Genomic DNA, 21,442 nt, shown 5'->3' with positions numbered 1-21,442 from the left:
CTAGTTCCTGAAGCAGGATGAAATCTGGAAAAGCCTACCTTGCTAGGACTCAGCAATGAAGACTTTAGGACAGTGCTTGCTAATAATTATATCTGTGAGACCTGAGAGCTAGAGAATTGAACTTATTTTTAATGTTTCTTGATTTAACCAAATCCGGGGGGGCGAATCATTGCCTTAAAAATAAGTGCTTTTGCTTTTACTAAAGGATTTATCACAAATAATGTGTGTAAAGTATACACAACTTCTAAAATGTAAAGGTGTATATAATATACAGTCATACATTGCTTAATGATGGGGAGATGGGTTTTTTGTGTGGGTTTTTGCCTTTCAACTATTTTATATTTAACACTACACACATATATTTATGTCACCAACAGGAATCATTCTCACTTTATAAATGAAAAGGGCAAGTCAGGTAACTGGCCAAGGCCTCTAAGTCTTGGTGCTATCTTTTGCACACTTTATTTCTCAGGAGTTGGCAGAGGAGTCCAGGGCCTCATACCCGTAACTCTAGAACCTGTTAGGCAGTTTTTCGATGCACAGGTAGGGAGGTAGAGGTGCCAGAGAACCTATACTCAGACCAGAAGACAAAAATACTTAAGAGCATTTAATGAAGATTCTGTGTTCAAGGTACCAGGACACAGACCGCACCCCCTTAATCTCAGCACTTCTGCTGAAGAATGTTCTGGGATATGTGGTGTTAGATTTTGTCACTGTGTGACCATCATAGTGTGCACTTACACAAATCTAAATGATATAGCCTACACACCTAGGCTACAAACCTGTATAGCATGTTACTGTACTGAATACTGTAGGCAACTGTAACAATGGTATTTGTGTATATAAACAGAGGAGATACAGTAAAAATGTATAAAAGATTAAAAATGGTTCATCTGTATAGGGCACTTAGCATGAATGGAAATTGCTCTGGGTGAGTGAATGTGAAGGCCTAAGACATTACACTATTGTAGACTTGGGCTACACTAAATATAATTTTTTTCTTCAATGATAAATTAATCTTAGCTTACTGTAACTTTATAAACAAATTTTAAAAAATGTTTTGACTTGTAACACCTTAAGATGTACAGCTGTACAAAAATATTTTTTGGCAAACAATTTTATTTTTAGAACACTTAAAATTTTTTAATGTTGACATTATTGCAGGTGTACCCCTTCTCCCCCTACCCCTTTGCCCTCCCCCTCCCTTGGCCTTCACCACACTGTTGTCCGTGTCCATGGGGTATGCATATATGTTTTTTAAAAATAGGTTTTTATTGATTTTAGAGAGGAACAAAGAGAGGCATTGATGTGAGAGAGAAACTGATCTGTTGCCTCCCGCACACATGCACCACAACCAGGGATTAAACGTGCAACCTGGGCATGTGCCCTGACTGGGAATTGAACTGGTGACCTTTTGGTGCATGGGATGATGCTCAACCAACTGAGCCACACTGACCAGGGCTCAAGGTGGTTTAAAATGTTATTCAATGCAGTATTCCTGGTGGTAAGAAGAAAATACAAATAATTTTATTCATGGCAGAAGATACTATTGCACAAAAGAGAAATTCCACCCAGTTGGAATGATCAGGGAAGTTTGCATGAAAAAGGCAATTTAAGGTAGCAGTTAAAAGGTGACTAGAATTTTAATGATAGGACATTTTAGGCAGAAAGAAAAATTAATTATAAATAGAAAATTGCAGGATATATTTAAGGAAAACAGTTTAGAGCCCAAGGAACTACATAGGAAAGGCACTTGAGACAATACTGAGAAGTTAGATTGTTGCCATTGTGGAGGATGTTAAAAGCTAGGGCTTTTACTTAACTTGGTAGGTAACAAGGAACAAGTGTTTCTCTGTGTATGTGTTTCTGTGTGTGTGTTTATTGTTTTGTTTGTTTCTGAGTAGAGAACTAGAAGATTAATCTGGTAATGGTGTATAAGCTGAAGAGATAGACTGGGAAATTGATTGTGATGCTGTTGATATATAATTCATTAGAATAGTAATGATAACCTTAATTAGGTAGAAGGCAAGGGGAATGCAAAGAAGGGAATTCATGCCCTAGCTAGTTTGTCTCAGTGGTCAGAGTTTCGGCCTGCAGACTGAAGGGTCTTGGGTTCCATTCCAGTCAAGGGCACGTACCTTAGTTGCAGGCTCCATCCCTGGCCCGTCGGTGCGATGTGTCTCTCTCTCATAGATGCTTCTCTCTCTCTCCCACGCTATGAAAAGCAATGGAAAAAATATCCTCAGGTAAGGATTAAAAAAAAAGGGCTCTCCAACTCAGTTAAAAGCCGAAGTCCTTACAGTGGCCTGCAAGGCCCTAGATGAACTCTCTGTTCTTTTCATTCACCTCTTAGACCTCTACGACTTATCCCCTCTCTTACTCTTTTCCAGCCACACTGACCTCCTTGTTCTAATATGTCAAGCCATTCCTATTTTAGGGTCTCTGTACTAGTTCTTCCTTCTGCCAGTATGTTCTTTCCTTGTCCCCCATATCTGCTTGATTAACTTGTTCCTGACATTCAGATTGACAAGGAGAAAATTCTGGGATATCCTAAGTTAAATTATAGCTGGCCAGAGGGTGGAAGGAAGAGACAGTAAGAGGTTAATTAACATCTAAAGTGCAAAACCAACAAAAGACTGCTCACAGTGTATTTTGGACTTATTAACTTGCAGGTGGTTATTTCCAGATCTAAAAAGAGAATAGCTAGTTTGACCAACTCCCTACTACTCCCCTCCCCATTTTTGAACCCCAGGAGCCTCTGCTTCTGGTTTACACACGAGCTTTACATACTCTGTTGTGGACTCTCATGCACCTATTCCATCTTCACCTTCTCCTATCCCCTTTGTCTATACCTAACATAAATTCTTTCAGAAGGCTTTACACCTTTCTCCCCCTACTTCATGTATAAAAATGCTTGCAGCCCTACCCAGCGTGGCTCAGTTGGTTGGAGTGTGGTCCCATACACCGAAAGGTTGCAGGTTTGATTCCCCATGTGGGCACATACCTAGGTTTCGGGTTTGATCCCTGGTTGGGCGTTACAGGAAGACAACTAACTGATCGATGTTTCTCTCTCCCTTACCCTCTCTCTAAAATTAACAAGCATGTCCTCAGGTGAGGATTAAAAAAAAAAAAAAATGCTTGCAAAGTACAAGGACATGGTACATGTCTTTCTTACCTAACCACGTTGTTGGTGGTTTAGAGTCCACACTGCAAGACCATTCTTCTTTTTTGTAGCAATAGCCTAATAAACCATTTTTAAAGAAGACTTTCAGCTGTGTAAGTTAAAATTTTTGGTTTAACAAGAGCAAGTGTTAGTTCCCTCCAAAAGTCTTCCTGATTCACCAAACCACCATTCCTATGCCCATACAGGATCACCCATACAATACCTTTACCCTGCTTCATACTTCATAGAAGTTATTACTACCCCCTGATATATGTTTGCTTATGGTATCCTAACACTAAGCCCCAGAGAAAAGGAATTTTTGTGTTTTGCTGTTACTCTCCAACATCTAGCAATGGTTCATTCAACATGTGCAACAACTTTGTTGAATTAATGACTACTAGATATGAGCTTGACAAAACAGGTTCCCTGCCTCAAGAAACATGAGTCTACTGGGGAGGCAGAAAATAATTAAAATATAACAACTGCTTGTGGTCAGTGAGACACAGAAGCCTCCAAATCTGCTCAAAGGATTTACATGGCAGATGCTATAGAACAGTTAATCTAGGTTGTGCCAATCGATATATCCAAGACTTTTGTAAATTATAACGTATTATGCAATTGCAAGATTGTGCCTTAACTGGCCAAGTGAGATATCTTGCCTTTTTACAGGGAAATTCTTGTTTCACTTCATTTACTTCCTCTTCCTACAATTCAGTCCAGCGGCTATGAATGGTACGGTCCAAGGAGAATGTAAGATACTGCTCCCTCTAGGAGTCTGCGTAGTGAATGGCTCGCTGGAGCTAGCGCATGCGCGTCATGTAAGGCACTGCAAGATGGCTGCCGGCCACTTTGTCGTGCGTCAGTTCCCCAAGAAGTTAGTGCCGCCGCGGCTGCAGCTGCCAGAAAGTAACAGTGGCCGCTGAGTGGTGGGCTGTTTTGTGAGCTGGGTAGCCTCAAGAGAGAGACCTCCCTAAGAAGCGCGGGGCGGGGCCGGGCGGTGAAACCCCCTCCCCCAAACCTCTCCTTACTTTAACCAACTCCCTACTCCTCCTCCCCTTCCCTTCCCCGTTTTTCCTCCCAGCCCGCTGCACGCTGCTGTGCTGCGCACGCGCAGAAGTAATCGTAGCGCCACCTTGGCCCTACGGGCTTGCGGGCTCCTGCGCGCGCTTCTCGTGCCTCTCCCTTGATTGGTCAGATTGCCCCGCCATCACGGCCTCCCTCTGCTTTCTAGGTTGAGGAGGAAGGGGGGCGGGCCGGCGCCCACCTGCGCGTGCGCGATACTGTTGCTGTCCCTTTGCTATTGCGTTGCAAAAAAAATCCTGACTAGCTATCCTTCGGCCTTTTCTGTACTAGAGGATCTAAAGGAGAAAGATTTCTGCTACCGAAGGGGCAGTCGGGTAGTATTAAATTTAAGATATTAACGCCCGCTGTAATAGGAGCGTGGGGAAGGGCCTTAGCGTAGAGAGCCTAAGAGTATAAAGCCATTGGTTTGGGGGCCAGGCGTTTTGAAGGGCTTTGCAGGACCTGTTTTCTGCTTAATTCTTCCCTGATTACTGACTGGTTTAAACACAACCCCCTGAACAATTCTGATAAACCTTCGAAACCCACAGCCCCTCCTTGCAGCGTGTAGCAGCCACCAGCGTGGCCAGCAGCTGGTCCTTCCGTCCTACCTCCAGAAGAGCCTAGCGCGTGCACCATCCCCTCCCCCTGGCCTCCCTCCCACCTACTGCTTTCACGCACTCGCAGTGATTGTTTTGCTCGCTCCCGCCGCCGGCGCCGCCGCCGCCGCCGCCAGAGGAGCAGCAGCGCTTGTGCAAACCGGGAAGATGGCGGCCGGCGGCGGCGGAGGCAGCAGTAAGGCCTCCTCCTCGTCGGCCTCTTCGGCAGGGGCTCTGGAGTCCTCGTTGGATCGAAAATTCCAGTCGGTAACCAACACCATGGAATCTATTCAAGGCCTCTCGTCCTGGTGTATAGAGAACAAGAAACACCACACTACTATCGTCTACCATTGGATGAAGTGGCTCCGGAGATGTGAGTGTTGGGGGTGCCTACGGGAAGGGAAGACTGGGGAAATGAAGGAAATAACTGCGCGAATCGCTTGGGCTTTTCCCGTGGAGCCACTGCATTTGGTTGGGGCTGTTCACATTAAAGCTTTGACCCGAGTGTTCCCAAACCCAGACTCCATTCCTAGCCAGGGTTTTTCTAAATTGCTGGAGGCTTAGCATTTCTCGAATATTTTAGCCACTGACTTGATGTGACCTTGGGCCGTTGGCCCCAGACCTATAGAGATTTATACATTATATCATTTCAGATCCCTGTAAGGTTTTGTTGACTTGACTGAACCTTTACGGAAATTGTCGCATCCGTTTGTTTCTTAGTATAGGCCTTGACGTGTTAATGATTTTCTGGTTTAAGCAGTAGTAAATCCACCTATTTCCTTGGAATATGTTGGCACACTCTATTTTCTCCTGATCTAAACTTGTGATGTGTAATAAGAAGGGCCTTATCTGGATGAATGTTAAGTAACATGAGCTCCACTTAGAGCTCAAGCGACTACCTGGGAGGTTTCCCGTGTTTGCTGCAATAAAATACAGGCTTCTTGATACTGACCGGAAACAACTGTAGTCAGTATCATCAGTGCTTTAAAATCACTTGAAATACCTTTTTACGGAATTGAATTTGGCTTCATAGGTACTAATCAGAACAGGAAATTTTTTTAAATGTGCTTTTTGAATATATAGTACTTTTTACCCATGGTTATTACTTTTTTGTCTTCATTGGGGAGTTTTCCACTTTGCTGCTTTACTGCAGAAAGGTCTAGCGAACTATCAGGAAGCATGGATTGTTTGCAAAAGATTTCATATATTTTAGAGGGAAGTGTGGAGAAGTCACTGTTGCTTCCTGCTGAGAAGAGAGGGTTAATCCTAAATCCATCTATATTTGAATTGTAGATCTTTGTTGCTTCCTGTCCATGGCCTGTCACCACTGATACCCATCGTCCAGTTAGTCTTATTCCATTTCAGCCATTGCTTCTGTAGTGTTTTGATTTGTGTTTACCTTTAAGGAAAAGAGGGATAAAACTTGCAAAATCACAGGCCCAAGCTTAAAATCATTTGTATATATAAAGTTATTGTTGGGAGAGATGTTTTGTGGCTCTTTGAATAATATATGCTGACAGGTTTGTAGAACCAAGACAGGATTACCTATATTATCAATAGCAGATTGGAGTTACTGTCTTTCCCAGAGATAAAATGAGAACATACAAAATCAAATATAACAGTCATCATCAAAGGCCCTCACCTATTAAGCATCTGTTATGTGACCAGCCTTTGTCATTTACGGTATATCTAATTAAACCTTAAAACAACCCTAAGAAGTAGATTTTTCTAAATCACTGATTTACAGATGGGGACAGTAAGGCTCAGAAATGTTGAGTTGCCTAAGTTTACACAATAAAATGGTGGAGTTAGGATTTGACTCTACCATATGAGTTGACATTGGCCATGTTTAACTTTGTAAAATGTTTTCAGAATTATTCTTTAATGTACTTGGTATACCAGTGGTAGCAAACAGTGCTCATGTGAGCCTCAGGACTCATTTTTCTTAAACATATTCTTCTGTTTTAAAACACTTTTACTGAATTATGCAAGTATTTAGCATTTTCTACCTTTAGGCTCTGGTGCTTTAACTGTATGGTGACATCATTTGCAAGAATAAATTGGTCTTCATCCCTGCCTTGTGGGATTACAAATGACAATTACAGTATTTTTTTCTAGTCAGCAATAGAGATACACTGGAGTCAGAATTTTTCTGCCTCTGCTGTTGTTGATATTGTCTGAGTTTATTTCCCCTGTTAATATCTTAAGAGGGAAAAAATGATTGCTCTAGGAAGACAGTACTTCACTTGAAGTGTATGATACACAATGCAGTTTATTTCCTTAAATGCTTTTGGCTTTGTAAAAGCCTGATTTTTGTTCCCTTGGTCTACTGGAATGCAATTTAACTTTCTAAAGTGGTTAAGGGTAATTTGTAGTAGTTTTGTATTTACAGTTGACCTTTGAACAGCCCGGGGGGGGGGGGGGGCGGTTAGGGATGCCAACCCTTGAGCAGTCAAAAATGGGTGTATAACTTCTTACTCTCCCAAAGTTTAACTACTAAGAACTGTTGACTGGAAGCCTTACTGATTACATAAAAAAGTCGATTAACACATATTTTGTGTGTTATATGTATTATATACTGTTTTCTTTCAATAAAGTAAGCTTAGAGAAAAGAAAATGTTATTAAGAAAATCATAAATTCCATTTACGGTATTTATTTTAAAAGTCTGCATGTTGCCCGGCCGGGCGTGGCTCAGCGGTTGAGCATCGACCTAGGATCCAGGAGATCAGGGTTTGATTTGCGGTCAGGGCACATGCCCGGGTTGCGGGCTAGGCAGCCGATCAATGACTTTCTCATCATTGATCTTTCTATCTCTCTCTCTTCCCCTTCCTTTCCTCTCTCTGAAATCAATAAAGATATATTAAAAAAAAAAAGTCCACATGTCAGTTGATCCTCGAAGTTCCAGGGTCAGCTGTACATTAATGAACATCACATATCTCACTGTAAGCACAGCCTTGAGATATTCAGAGTGGCGAAGAGCATAGTGGAAACAGTCTATGCACTGGGGCTTGGTTTTCATTTAATTTCATATTTCCTTACTGTTAGAATTATTTTAGTTTGGTTTCCAAGTGAGCCTTAGGCACATTGTGAGGTTGGTGTTTTTGGCATTCCAGACCTCTCTGTCCATTTTCCTGATGCCACTTTTGCCTCTCTCTCGCTCTCTTTCTTTTCCATTATTTCGTAATTTTTATTTAGACCTCAGTGTAAATTTAAGTAACTATGTTAGCTCCTCCAGAGATATTTTCATTTTATCCCTTACTTCATAAGAAACTTTTGTTCACTTTAAAGGCAGTAATTTAGAGAAAGCAAGTAGGCCTCCTGAAGGTATATTCCATGGGTGGGTCCTACTGATTTTATTCAGGATTCTTTTAATTTGTTTGACTGAAGTATTCATTACCATCATTTTTTATTTTTTTGTTTTTTATTATTACTTTTAAAATATATCTTTATTGATTTCAGAGAGAGGAAGGGAGAGGGAGAGAGAGAAACATCAGTGATGAGAGAGTCGTTATTGATCGGCTGCCTCCTGCACGCCCCGACTGAGGATCAAGCCCGAAACCCGGGCATGTGCCCTGACACGGACTCAAACCGCCATCTCCTGGATCCTAGGTCAATGCTCAACCGCTGAGCCTCGCCCGGCCGGGCACCATCATTTTTTAAAGTGATCTTTCTGTAGCGTAAACCAATGCCAGTCCTGTGCTTTAAAACCCTCCAGTTGATATCCCGTTGCAATTGGGTTAAGGTCTAAACCTCTTTTACTATGGCCTACAAGTTCCTACACTGCTACCTCTCAGGCTTCTTCCAGTTCAGTTTTCTCATCATTTAGATCAGGGGTAGGGAAGCTTTTTTCTGCCAAGGGCCATTTGGACATCATTCTCAGGCCATACAAAACTATCAACTTAAAAATTAGCCTGCTATATTTGGTCAAACATTTAATTAACTCACCCCTAATGTGATGGCTGGAACTGCTTCTCTTTGGTGAGGCCTTGGCAGGGTCAGACCAAATTATTTCAGCCCACAGGCCGGACGTTCCCCACCCCTGATTTAGATCCAAGCTCAAATATTACCTCGTGAGAAAGGCCTTCCCTAACGACGTTATTTCAAATGGTCATTTTAGTTGCTTTCTATCGTATCACGTTATTTTTTAAATTTTTAAAAAAATTTATTTTAGAGGAAGAGGGGAAAGAGAGAAACATCAATTGGCTACCAGGACTCGAACCCATCACTTTTCTGTGTATGAGACAAGACTCCAACCAACTGAGCCATACGAGCCAGGGCCACATCACTTTATTTTTAGTATATGAAATTACTTATTTGTTCACTTGTTTATTGTCTTATCTTTTCCTACTAGATGACAGGGCTATGCCTTCTTTACTACTGACTGTATCCTCAAGCAACTAGAACAGTGGTTGGCACACAGTAAGCAATCACTACATATTTGCCAACATCATTTAGTGAAATAATCAAGAATTTGAATTAAGGAGACATTTATAATTTAGTGAAAGAAACAGTAGGTATGGTTGTCGGCAAATTCAAGATACGGCGCCTTACATGGACTTGGTGTGCAATCTGACCAAAATATCATTTCTATACTTCATTTGTCCCTCCCATTTTTAGTGTAAAATGGAAATCAATATGGAAAAGTAGAACTAGACCTAGGTTCAGATCTTAATTCCGTCACTTAAATACCTGGATGACTCTATACAAAATACCTAAATTGTTAGCATCAATTTCTTATCTGTAAGTAGAGATAATTATTTCTCATAGGATTGTTGTCTAGACTTAAGAAGATAATGCATGTATTTTAGCATAAGTCCTGGTATATAGAAGACATTCAGATAATTATGTTGATGATGATGATGCAGAAAAAGATAGTCTTAAGATCTTGAGTATTCAAAATAAGTACAGCAGAACTTTGTTTTGGGGACAGTGGTGGAAATGATATTCCTAGTCAGGGCAGATGACTTGGACTTGCCTCTCTGTGGTGAATTAGTGAGTGCTCTGAACTAGTAGGACAAAGTGGAAAATACTGTGTTCATATCTTTGTGTTGTCATGTTTCTAACCATTGAATGGTTGATCTGTTTTATAGAAAGTGGTATAAGAATTTAAGAGTTTTTGAAGAAAAGGGAGATATAGCAAAGTAGAATCATTGGGGAATATAGGAAAGTAGAGCAGAAAGTCTGTTAAGATTTCTCTTGATATTTTTTATAAACTTTAAATATGTACAAGATTCAGAAAGTATGACACCCCCCCTTTCCACTAATCACTCTACTTCACTGTTTATCAATTTAATGGTCAATCTTCTTTTCTTCTTTGCCCCCTCCCCATTTGAAGGAAATTTCAGTACAATCTGGTATTTTTTCATAAGAGAAACTGTTATATAAACATGGACTACCAAAAAACAAACAACTCTTCATACAGGAATAATTTGTTGAGAATTTGTAAAGTGGTTACCATTTCTAATCAGTGGCATTGGTTTCTTAATTTGGGTCTTGGGGATCCTTAGCTGGACCATGAAGGTGTTGTTAAACAAAAATTTTAACTTCCATGGTGGAAAGTCATTTTAAAAGAAAGGGTTTGTTAGGTCATTGCTGGCCAAAAAGAAGATGGGTCTTAGGGCATGGAGCCTAGACCACCAGAAGCACATCAAGGTAGGAAAGACGTGTACCTCTCTCGGGAGTTTGCAAGGGTTTTTATACATCAAGTAGGGGGAAGAAAGGTGTAAGCCATCTGAAAGAATTTACATTAGCTATAGGCAAAAGGGTGGGAGAAGGTGAAGGGGTGTGTGCGTAGCAGCTCTGGGATAGGTGCAAAGCAAAAAGTAATGTCCCCTTTGTGGATTATCTGTGGGCAGTGGAGGCTCCTGGAGTTACTGGAGTTCAAAGAATAATCTGCAGAAATAGCCACCTGGAAATTAATCCAAAGCTCCAACAAACATAGAAGGAATGTGAGCAGTCTTTTGTTAGCTGGCTTGCAGCCATTAACAGTCTAACAGTTGTGTCTCTTACTCTCTAGCCCTGTAATGTAATTTAGCGCATCTTAGAATTTTCTCCTTGTCATTTGTAGCTGGACTATGGAGATGATAATTTTATAGCTAAGTTGTAACAAGTGCTTACTATGTTTCAGGCACTGTTCCAGGCATTTTACACACACTAATTCAACTCTCAAAACTCTTTGAGGTAGATATTATTATGATACCCATTTTACAGATGAGGAAAGAGAGGTACTGAGAGGTTGAGTAATTCGTTACAGAACCTAGTAAGTGGTGGATTGAGGATTCAACCCAGGCATTCTTGATTTAGAGTGTTCACTTAGCTATTTTACTCAACAGCCTTTCCTAGTCATAAAATATTTTCTACAGTGCAGAAAACCTTTGATAACCTGCTTATTTATTCAAGGTTAAGCCATATAGATTAACTCGAATGTTGAAATTTTAAGTCTTAGTATTTTTGTTTGTTTTTGTTTCTGTTTTTGCTTTCTGTGACAAAACTGATTATCTTCTGTGGATTTGAAGTTCTGATAGACATTTATTATTAATAAAAATGGGAAAAGAAAACTAGTTGAAGATATTAAAGTTTTCTACTAGACAATCTCTGAATGTGAGGTACTTATAGATTAAATAATAAATGGGTTTCTTGGTGGCAAAAAGTTGGAGAGTACAGTTTGCTATCTTATAATTGATATTCCACAAATCTGAAGGTCTAGGGACCATTTTCTGCAGCCGTAGCCTCTGAAATGTGGCTATTCCTTTAACTGTTTACTTGCTTTGTAATCCATCCTTTGTCAGAAGTACGTAGGCTAGACGTGTAGAGTATAACAATACTGCCACAGGCATAAAGATTTTTTTTTAAAAAGTTTTTGTATTGATTTTTAGAGAGAGGAAGAGAGAGAGAGAGAGAAACATCAATGCGAGAGCAAAACATCGATTGGCTGTCTCCTGCATGCCCCCTACCAGGCATTGACCGGCAACCCTGGCATGTGCTCTGAATGACACCCAATCAACTGAACCACTATGACCAGGGTGACAAAGATTTTTAATTGCATATTGCATGGATACAAATGAGTAATACAGGTGGACTACAAATTCTCAGATACAGATTCTGAGTTCCAAGATTAATTTTGCTTATAAATCCCTAGTTTACATTCAGTTCTTTTAGCAAATGTTTATTGAATACCTACCCTACGCCCAGGCACTGAGGATACAGTAGGTGAATAAAATGGAGAAAATTTCTTGCCCTCACAGAGCTTAAACTCTAGTAAGGGCAGGCAACAAATAAGTAAAATATTAAATATATCAGGAGATAAGAATATTACAAGTGCTATAGAGAAATATAAAGCAAGGAAGGGGGATACAAAGTGTTATGGGAGTTTGCAGTTTTAAAGTAGATAATAAGGGAAGGCCTCACTGAGAAGGTGACATTTGAGCAAGGAGGTACGGTATTAAGCTATATAGATATGAGAGAAAGAATGTTCCAAGACAGAGAGGACAGAAAAATACAAAGATCTTGAGGTTAGAGTATACTTGGTAGGCTTAAGGAACAGCAAGAAAGCTTTTGTGGCTGGAAAGAAGTAGTTAAAATGAGGATTAGCCAATGAACTCAGAGATTCTGGTGGGTGGTGATGGACAGAGAGGCAGATCACAAAGAGTTTTATAGATATTGTAAGGAGTTTGGCTTTTATTCTGAATGAAATGGGGAACCATTTGAACAGAGGAGTAATGTGAACTAATTTGTGTTTTTAAAAGGTCATTCTGGTTGCTGCAGAAACATGTATATCTGTTAGGGGGCTGTTGTAGTAATCCTGGGTAAGATGTTGGTGATTTAGACCAGGTTGTGGCCAGTGGAAGTGATAAGTAATTTAATTCTGGATCTCTTTTGATGGTAGATCCTATTGGATCTCTAGATGGATTAAATATGGGGTAAGAGAGGAGAGTAATCAAAAATGACTTTTTTTGCCTGAGTGATTAGAATTGACAGTTATTAATATGGAGAAGGCTGTAAGTGGAGCAGGTTTTAGGAGGAAGATCAGAAATTTAGTTTTGAATATATTAGGGTTTGGGTTGTTTACATCTAAAATCATCTTTATTGAGATACAATTCACAAATATAAACTTTGTTCATTTATAGTGTACAAGTCAGTTGTTAGTAAATTCAGAGTTGTGCAGCAGTCACCACAGGATAGGGTGTCAGTTTAGTGTGTCTTTAGGGCCACCGGGCTGGAAGAGATCTGTAGTCATGCTCCACTTAATGGGATGCATTCTGAGGAATGTTAGGCAGTTTTGTCATTGTTGAAACATAGAGTGCACTACACACCTAGACTATATGATAGAGCCTGTTGCTCCTAGGTTACAAACCCATGTAGCATGTTACTCTATTGAATACTGTAGGCAACTGGAACACAGTGATAAATATTTGTGTATCTAAACATAGAAAAGGTGCACCTGTATTAGGGCACTTAGCATGAATGGAGCTTGTAGGACTGAAATTTGCTCTGAGTGAGTGAACATGAATACCTAGGACATTACACTACTGTGGACTTTATAAACACTGTACACTTAGACTACACTAAACTTATAACACAACACAAGATGAAATCAAGCACAAGTGAAAATGATGCAATCAAGAGACGTGGTAAACACCAGATCTATGAAGTTACTGCTGGCATAACACGACCTACCGTTTTACAGCAAACTTTTTTTTTTTTTTAATATATCTTTATTGATTTCAGTGAGAGGAAGGAAGAGGGAGAGAGAGATGGAAACATCAATGAGGAGAGAGTCATTGATCGGCTGCCTAGCCCACAACCCGGGCATGTGCCCTGACCGGGAATCGAACCCCAATCGCCTGGATCCTAGGTCGACGTTCAACCGCTGAGCCACGCCCGGCCGGGCAAACTTTTTTTTTAATAAGAAAGAATGCACTCCAACGATAAAAAGTGTGGTATAGTAAATAAGTAAACCAGTAACAAGGTTGTTTATTACCATTTTTAAGTATTATGTACTGGACATAATTATATGTGCTATACTTTTATATAACTGGCAAGGCAAGAGGTTTGTTTACACCAGCATCACCACAAAGGAGGGGTGAGGAATACGTAGCTCTATGACGTTGTGATGGATCCATCACTAAGCGATGGGAAATTTTCAGCTCTGTTATCATATAATGGGGCCACCTGTATGTGCAGGCTGTTGTTGACCGAAATGTCATTATGGTGGCGCATGACTGCAGTAGGGGTTAAGTGTAGATAGAGAAGTAAATGTGGTAAGATAGAGTACTGAGAGTAGTTAGAGAAAGGTTGAGAGAAGGCTCTGGGGCATTCTGGTATTTTGGAGACTTCTACTTATTTGGTCTGATTTGTTCTTGGCTTAGGTTCTTTTTGAGGTTCAAGGTAAACTTTATCTCAGCTCCCCAAAGAAGTACTAAATCTGTTTTGATCTCTTGCATATTTCTACTCTTGGTTTAGGCTTAATGGCAAATTATAGCATAATTGGTCTTCTTCCTCCCCTTTGGGTACCTAGGTCCATTTTCTTCATTCCATTGTCCTAGGTTCATAGAGATGCAGATAATATTTTCCATGTTTCCTGACAATGTTTAAAAACATAGCACTACCGTAGTTATAGTGTATGGTTATTTCAGTGGTATATACTAAATGAGCCTTTTTACCTGTATTATGAGACTTTATAAGCCATTGTTATGTTCTTCATTGTTACAAGCTGATTTGTCTGTCAAATGCAGAATTGTGATATTATTTGCATGACTAGGTGGATCTAAAACAATATGTAAAACATCATTTCACTATATATCTCATAGTAAGCTAAATTAAATTATGTAGTAGATAAACATTCTATTCTCAACTCAAAGTGTGAAACAATATTGATAAGCTTCACATGGTTCTATATTATGGAAATCTTGAAAGGAAAATGTCATTGGCAGTGGAATGATACTGATATTAAAGTTTACTCATACAGGCCACCCCCAAATTACAGTTCTGTCTGTAGAGAAGGGTTATGTATGTGTGTAACTTCTTAGGGAATAGAGGCTTACTGATTTTATTTTTGGCTTCTTGCCTTTCATAAACTGATAAATAATAGAAATATCCAAACTCCTTTTTCTCCTAGGCTTTTGTCAATTAGTTATGATCATTTTTCTCACTTTTCCCAGGTGCTTATTGTTTTATAGCAGTACTTTAAAAAGTCCCAAGGGCATGTGTAAGTTGTTTTAAAATTTCAACTATCTGGTTATGTGAGGCCTTTTAATGTGTAGAAGGAGCTCAGGGACCCTGGTTAAATTTCTCAAAAAATTAACACTGTTGTACAGACCAGCTTGACTAAGTTTCTCATTTGTTTGTCAAGGAAACAAAAAGTAGTTGTTCTTTTGTATATTTATAGAGCACTGGAGAAATAAACATCTTGTAGAGAAAGTAATAGAACCTAGTTCCTCCTTTTGGAAAAAAGCAAAAATTTCATCTGTATTTTGGAAAACAAAGTTTTTTCTGGCTAAGATAAAGACAGTTTAAAAAGTACCTCATTCTTTTTATTTTCTTAGAGAGAAACATTGAAATAGAGGCTCTTTGATGAAAGAAATGAAGTGTTTAGTATGCTGGGTTTAAATTTTGGTTGTGGCCTTTATCTTGCCCTCCTCTCTCTTCCTCCCTCCACTTCACTCAGTGAAAGTTTCATTTGCTTTCACTGTATGGTTCTTTGGCATCCACTCGCAGAGGGAGAGAGAAAGTGAGAGAGAGAATTTCTTTATATTACCCTTTAGAAAAACAAGTTGCAGTGTTCGAGGGGGAAAGGTCTTTTAATGTTAGGAATTATAACGTTTCATGTGTAATTTTTTAAAAGACCACAGCAGATAATGTGCTGTTTGATGTTCCATTTACCATCATGATAGTTTAAACTCTAGCATATTTTCAAATGATGGTCTCTTGTGTCCAGCAGACAGTCAGCATTACTTGAGTTATTGAAATTTCTTTTCTAGTGTGTTCCTATGTCCAAAGAAAATGAATTCAGAAATACTGAATGCTTGCTCTGTGTAAGACTCTATTGAGTGCTGAAAAAGGTGAATTATAAGAAACTTAACATTTAGTAACTAAGGTAAGAACTGAGCAAAAATAACTGGTCTGAGAAGTATGAGAGTATGAGTTTTTATATGCTGTAACAGTTTAAAAGAGGTCTCACTTTTTGGTTTTTGGTTGGAGTGAAAGTATTCGCTGAGCATATTTAGTAGATATCATACATACATTACCTCTAAACCTGACATTAGCTCTGTAAGATATGAGTTATCCCCACTTGACATTTTTATAAGCTGGGGCTCAGGGAAGTTAATTTATTATTTTGAGGAAGTTGTCAGAACATTTACAGCATGGGAAAAGGAAACCATACCTGGTTTCAGAGTGGCTAAGCATAAGCTTAATTTTTTTTTTTAATGTAGGCAGAAGTTGTGTGTGACTGGGAGAAAGTAAAGAAACAATAGATTCAAAGCCTCAGTTGCTTACAAGTCCTTTGTTATTATTTAACAATATTCTTTATTTAATGTCTAGTCATTAACGTAGTTAACTTCACAAACATATCACTAATAGATTTAGTAATAAATAGCTAACATTTACTGAGTTATGTGATTGCATTTAATATAACAATTCATACGGTAAATTTTTCTTAGTCCATTAGTGATATATATCTAAAATTAACTATACTAGTGACAGGCAAAATTTAAAAAAAAAATTATAAATGATAAGTGAAGTACTTAAAGGTTTAATGAGGTAAATTTGTCAAGGTACACAGCAGGTGAACAATAGAGCCAGGATTCAAATCTAAGCAGTCTTCACTGAAAGGTCTATACTCTACCACTGTGCTAGATAGCTTCCCACTTCGTTCAAAGTTTATTGGTATTTTGTAGTGTTCCTTAGGCAGTGTGATGTATATACTATAATGGTTCCCAGACAGCCTTGTGCCTATTTTTTCCCGGCTTTATTGAGATGTAATTGACATATAATATTATGTAACTTTAAGGTATACAACATGATAATTTGATACACACATATATTGCAAAATGATTACCATGATAAGGTTAGTTAACACCTCCATCACCCCACATAATTACTTTTTTTTTCATGAGAATGTCTCAAGATCTCTCATGAGAACTTTCAAGTATATAATACCATATTTTAACTATAGTCACCATGTTGTACATTAGAGCTCTAGAACTTAATTCATCTTATAACTGGAAGTTTGTATCCTTTGATCAACATCTCCCCACTCCCTAGCCCTTGGCAACCACCATTATACTCTGTTTCTATGAGATTGTGTGCCTGTGTATTTTGATGATTTCACCTAACTGCAGAGTTGAAAGTAATTCATTAATTCATATGTAACAGTAAACTGAATGTAGAAGTAGATATGAGAACCTAGTTGTTTTCTATTAAACCAGGTATCAGATTTTCAAAACTGTAAAACAATGCTGCTCTCCTCAGTAAATTTATTTGTTGTGTAAAATATTTTTAATAGAAATGTATATAACTTAATAACTGAAATGGTTTTATTATTTTTTTCTTTATTTTTTTTTAAATTCTCACCAGAGGATATTTTTTCCATTGCTTTTTCAGAGAGCGTGGAAGGCGAGGGGGGGAGGGAGAAAGAGAAAGGGACATCGATGTGAGAGAGAGACATCAGTTGGTTGCCCCCTGCTCGGTGCCGGTGCCAACTGGGGCCAGGGATTGAGCCTGCAACCGAGGCATGTGCCCTTGGCCAGAATGAAACCCTAAAATGACAAAAAGTTCAGTGCACCAGAAAGATACAACAGTTCTAAATTTTATGCGCCTAATAAAATAGCATCAATGTACACAGCAAATGTTTGTATACTAAGAGGTAATTAATCAGGTCCATTTTTCTAGTGCAGGGGTGGGGAACGTCCTGCCCGAGGGCCCTATGGCCCTCCAGGGGCCTCACCAAAGAGCAGCAATTCCAGCCGTCACATTAGGGGTGAGTTAATTAAATGTTTGACCAAATATAGCAGGCTAATTTTTAAGTTGATAATTTTGTATGGCCTGGGAATGATGTTATAAATATCCAAATGGCCCTTCGGAGAAAAAAGGTTCCCCACCCCTGTAGTGGAAGGGTTAGAGCATAGCTCTTGATTATTGGTAGTTGTGGGTTTTTAAAATTATTTTTACTGATTTTCTAGAGAGAGGAAGGGGGAAAGAGAGAGAGAGACATCGATTTGTCATTCCACTTTTTTATGCATTCATTGGTTGCTTCTGGTCCTCTGACCAGAGGGCAAACCCATAACCTTGGTGTATCAGGACAACACTAACCAGCTGAGCTACTCAGCCAGGGCTAATTATTGGTAGTTCAAGCAGATACAAAATTTGTAAAGATGTAGAAAATTTGTACTACATATCTAATTTACTGAACTCATAGAGAGAACCCTGTGTGCTAAAATGAGAAATTATGCATTCTTTTCGAAAAAACAAGGAATATTTAAACCAGTTAATGATATATACTGGCCCCTAATGCAAGATTAATAATTTTCAGTGCTTTGTATTGTACAGATTCATGTTCCTTAGCCTAACACTGTTAACTTAGAAGTTAACAAAAAGTCCCACTTTGTGTAGAAATTAAAACATGCATTTATGAATAACTCATGGGTCAAAGAAGAAATCATGGAAAATTTAAAATACATAGGACAATAATAAGAATCCTACACGCCAGAGCCAATATCTCATTTTATCGAGTGCCAAATATGTGTGTGCCATTTGGGATCCATCAATGAATGTATTAAGATTTCTGACTGGTGGAGCCAACATTTGATAGGGAAAGGGGCACACAAAAACATAGTTAAAAAATAAATTAGTACTATAGAAAATGATAAAGTCATGGTAAAAATAGAGCAGGGTAAAGGGCATTAGAATTGAAGGTGAAGATGGAGGGGACAGCTTGTAGCATTAAAGGAAGCACTGAAACAGGCTCTCTCTGGAGCATGCCCACACCTTTCTTTCCTCTCAGGCATGCATCTTACTTTTCTCTCCTAAACTCTAAGGGTCTCCATGAGCCTTGCAACCAGGGGAGCAGTGGGTAGTGAGCAGTAGCTCATCCTGGGCTTACCCCCTAAACCTGTCTCCAAGGCTGCCTTTTCTCTGACTTTTCAGTGAACTAGCTAACAGCAACCCTGCTTGGCTCACTTCTTGCCTATAACGTTTCTAGGGAGCCAAAGGAGAGCACCACCTAGGCTCTCTCCTGTTGCTTCTTCTATATCCTAAGCCCTTCCTTTGTTTCAGTGTTCCCAGCTTTGATAAACATACTCTCAAAATAAAAAGAAAAAAAAGGAAGCACTTAAGATAGGCTCCATTGAGAGAGGGAGAGAGTTGCTAAAGCCCTGAAGGTACTGAATTAGCCAGATGTATACCTGGAGGGGAAAAATCCTAGGTAAAGGGCACAGTTAGAATTAAAACCCTAAAGCAAAGGTGGGGAATGTCCGGCCTGAGGGCTATATACAGCAGCAAAATCATTTGGTCTGGCCCTGCTAAGGCAACCACAGGCGGGACTCGAAATTCAATAAATCTAGGAGCTTTTTTCATAGCTAATTTTTAAGTTGATAATTTTGTATGGCCCAGGAATGATGTTACAAATATCCAAATGGCCCTTGGCAGACAAAAGATTCCCTACCCCTGCCCTAAAGTATGTGTAAATGCGGTATGTTCAAGGAAAACAATGTTCCAGAACACTGCAGCTGGAATGGAGTGGGTAAGTGTGAAAGTAGATGAGATCAGAGAGGTAAGGGAAATGGCTTATCACATAGGACAGTCTTTGGCTTTTACTTAGAGTGAAAGGAGTAACCATTGGAGGGTTTTGAGCAGAAAGTAACATGACTTTGTTTTTAAAGGATCCTCCACTGCCATGGTAAGAATAGGCTATAAGGAGGAAAGGACAGAAGCATAGAGATCTGTTAGAATAGTAATGTAATAGACCAAGTGAGACATGATGGTGGCTTAGACTGGAGTTACAACAGGAAAGAAACAGTTGGTTGAAGCTCTTCAGAGTTCTTTGAAGACTAGGGTTTCCAAGTGATTGGGCCTCTGATCTTTTGGGCAGAGTAAATGTTTCACAGGTCTCCTAGGATTGGAGGAGCTAAGAATTATAAAGCCCTTTTTCTCCCCATTTCCAGAGGCCAGCGTTAAAGAGTAGGAAACTTGTCGTACATATCTTAATTTAGATTAGTTCCAGTAGATGGTATTCTTTCCTCGTGGCTGCCTGATATACACTAACTTGGAAGGAAAACTGGGAGAAAACAACTGTCAATGAAGTACTGATTTGCTACAGATACTTAACATACATATTCCTTCCAAAAGCCCTTTGAGTGATTATATATATATATTTTATTATTTTTTTTAATATATCTTTATTGATTTCCGACAGAGGAAAGGAGAGGGAGAGAGAGAGAGAGAAACATCAATGATAAGAGTCATTGATTGGCTGCCTCCTACACGCCCCCAACTGGGGATCAAGTCCGCAACCGGGGCATGTGCCCTGACTGGGAATTGAACCCCGATCGCCTAGATCCTACGTCGATGCTCAACCGCTGAGCCACTCCCAGCCGGGCTGAGCAATTACATTGATTTTAAGATATGGAAATTAAGTCTTGGTGACATAATTTTACCTAAGGTCATGACCCAGTTAGTTATTGAGGTAGAATTTGAATTGATGTTAGTTTGGGTCAATTTCCATTTTCTTCCTGCTATACCATCCTCTTAAAGGAATGAGAATTCTGATATGTGGATTTGAGACAGGACTTCCTTAGCACTTCAGGGGGACAGATTACATTTCTATTTGATATTTCTCTTTTCACAAGCATTGTTATATTAGTGAAATAAGGTCAAACTTGAGAGAGTAAATGTTACAAAAGAGCCATGGTTGGGATTGTTTAAGACTCTGTAATACAGAGTTACAGAAGATGTATTTGGTTAACAAGGAATGGGAGTAAAAGATTCTTTCCCCTTTACAGCTTAGATTATTGCTTGCTATTATCTAGGGGACCTAAAATATTTGGGAGTAATTGGTAGGAGAGAGAAACAGATAATTTGGAGCATGGGGAAAGATGAGGCCTGGATGAGGATGGTTTTGTTTTATTTATTATTTATTTAACAGGAGAAAATATTCAGAATTTATTATGGGTGTACATGTGGGGGTGCCGTAAGAATATGAGACACGAAGATGAATTGGACAGTTGAGGTTTACTATGCCATTTTGGACAAAGGAGAAGAGGCAGAGGTCTGGGATTTCAAAGGAAAAGTGAGCAATTCACAGGTAGACAATGTCAATGTAAAAGTGTCCAAACTTGTAGAAAATTTTTATGAATTTATTTGAGCCAAACTGACAACATGCTGAGAAGCAGTATCTCAAATGCTCCCTGGATGAGGGTGATTTTAGAAGGGAGGCTTTGGTTAGTATTTATTTATCCAGTAGAAGATATTTATTGTATACCTGCTAAGTAGTTGATTGACATTGAGGTACAAAGCCACTGTACTCAAGTTTTATGTTATGGTGAAGAGACATTTGTAAATTGATAGTTTCAACTCAGAGGGAGCAGTACCGTATCTATGTACAAGGTTTTAGAAGTATCAAGG

The 21,442-nt window shown here is 39.2% G+C and overlaps 1 protein-coding gene across 5 annotated transcripts in view; it reads left to right on the top strand.

Moving 5' to 3' along the window:
* Nucleotides 1–4,234: 4,234 nt before the first annotated feature.
* The window catches only part of RPRD2 (regulation of nuclear pre-mRNA domain containing 2), a 57,990-nt gene continuing 40,782 nt past the window's right edge, over nt 4,235–21,442 (top strand). Inside the window, exon 1 of one of the 5 annotated variants that reach the window (XM_087827831.1) lies at nt 4,235–5,194. In XM_087827831.1, the coding sequence (XP_087683957.1) occupies nt 4,990–5,194 (205 nt within the window). In that variant the 5' untranslated portion in view covers nt 4,235–4,989. The remainder of the gene's footprint in view (nt 5,195–21,442) is intronic. The other 4 variants (XM_087827830.1, XM_087827829.1, XM_087827827.1 and 1 more) reach the window with 4 other exon arrangements.

This window comes from Miniopterus natalensis, chromosome 19, assembly GCF_054644295.1.
Source record: "Miniopterus natalensis isolate mMinNat1 chromosome 19, mMinNat1.hap1, whole genome shotgun sequence".
NCBI lineage: Eukaryota > Metazoa > Chordata > Mammalia > Chiroptera > Miniopteridae > Miniopterus > Miniopterus natalensis.
This window is presented reverse-complemented; position numbering and strand designations above follow the sequence as displayed.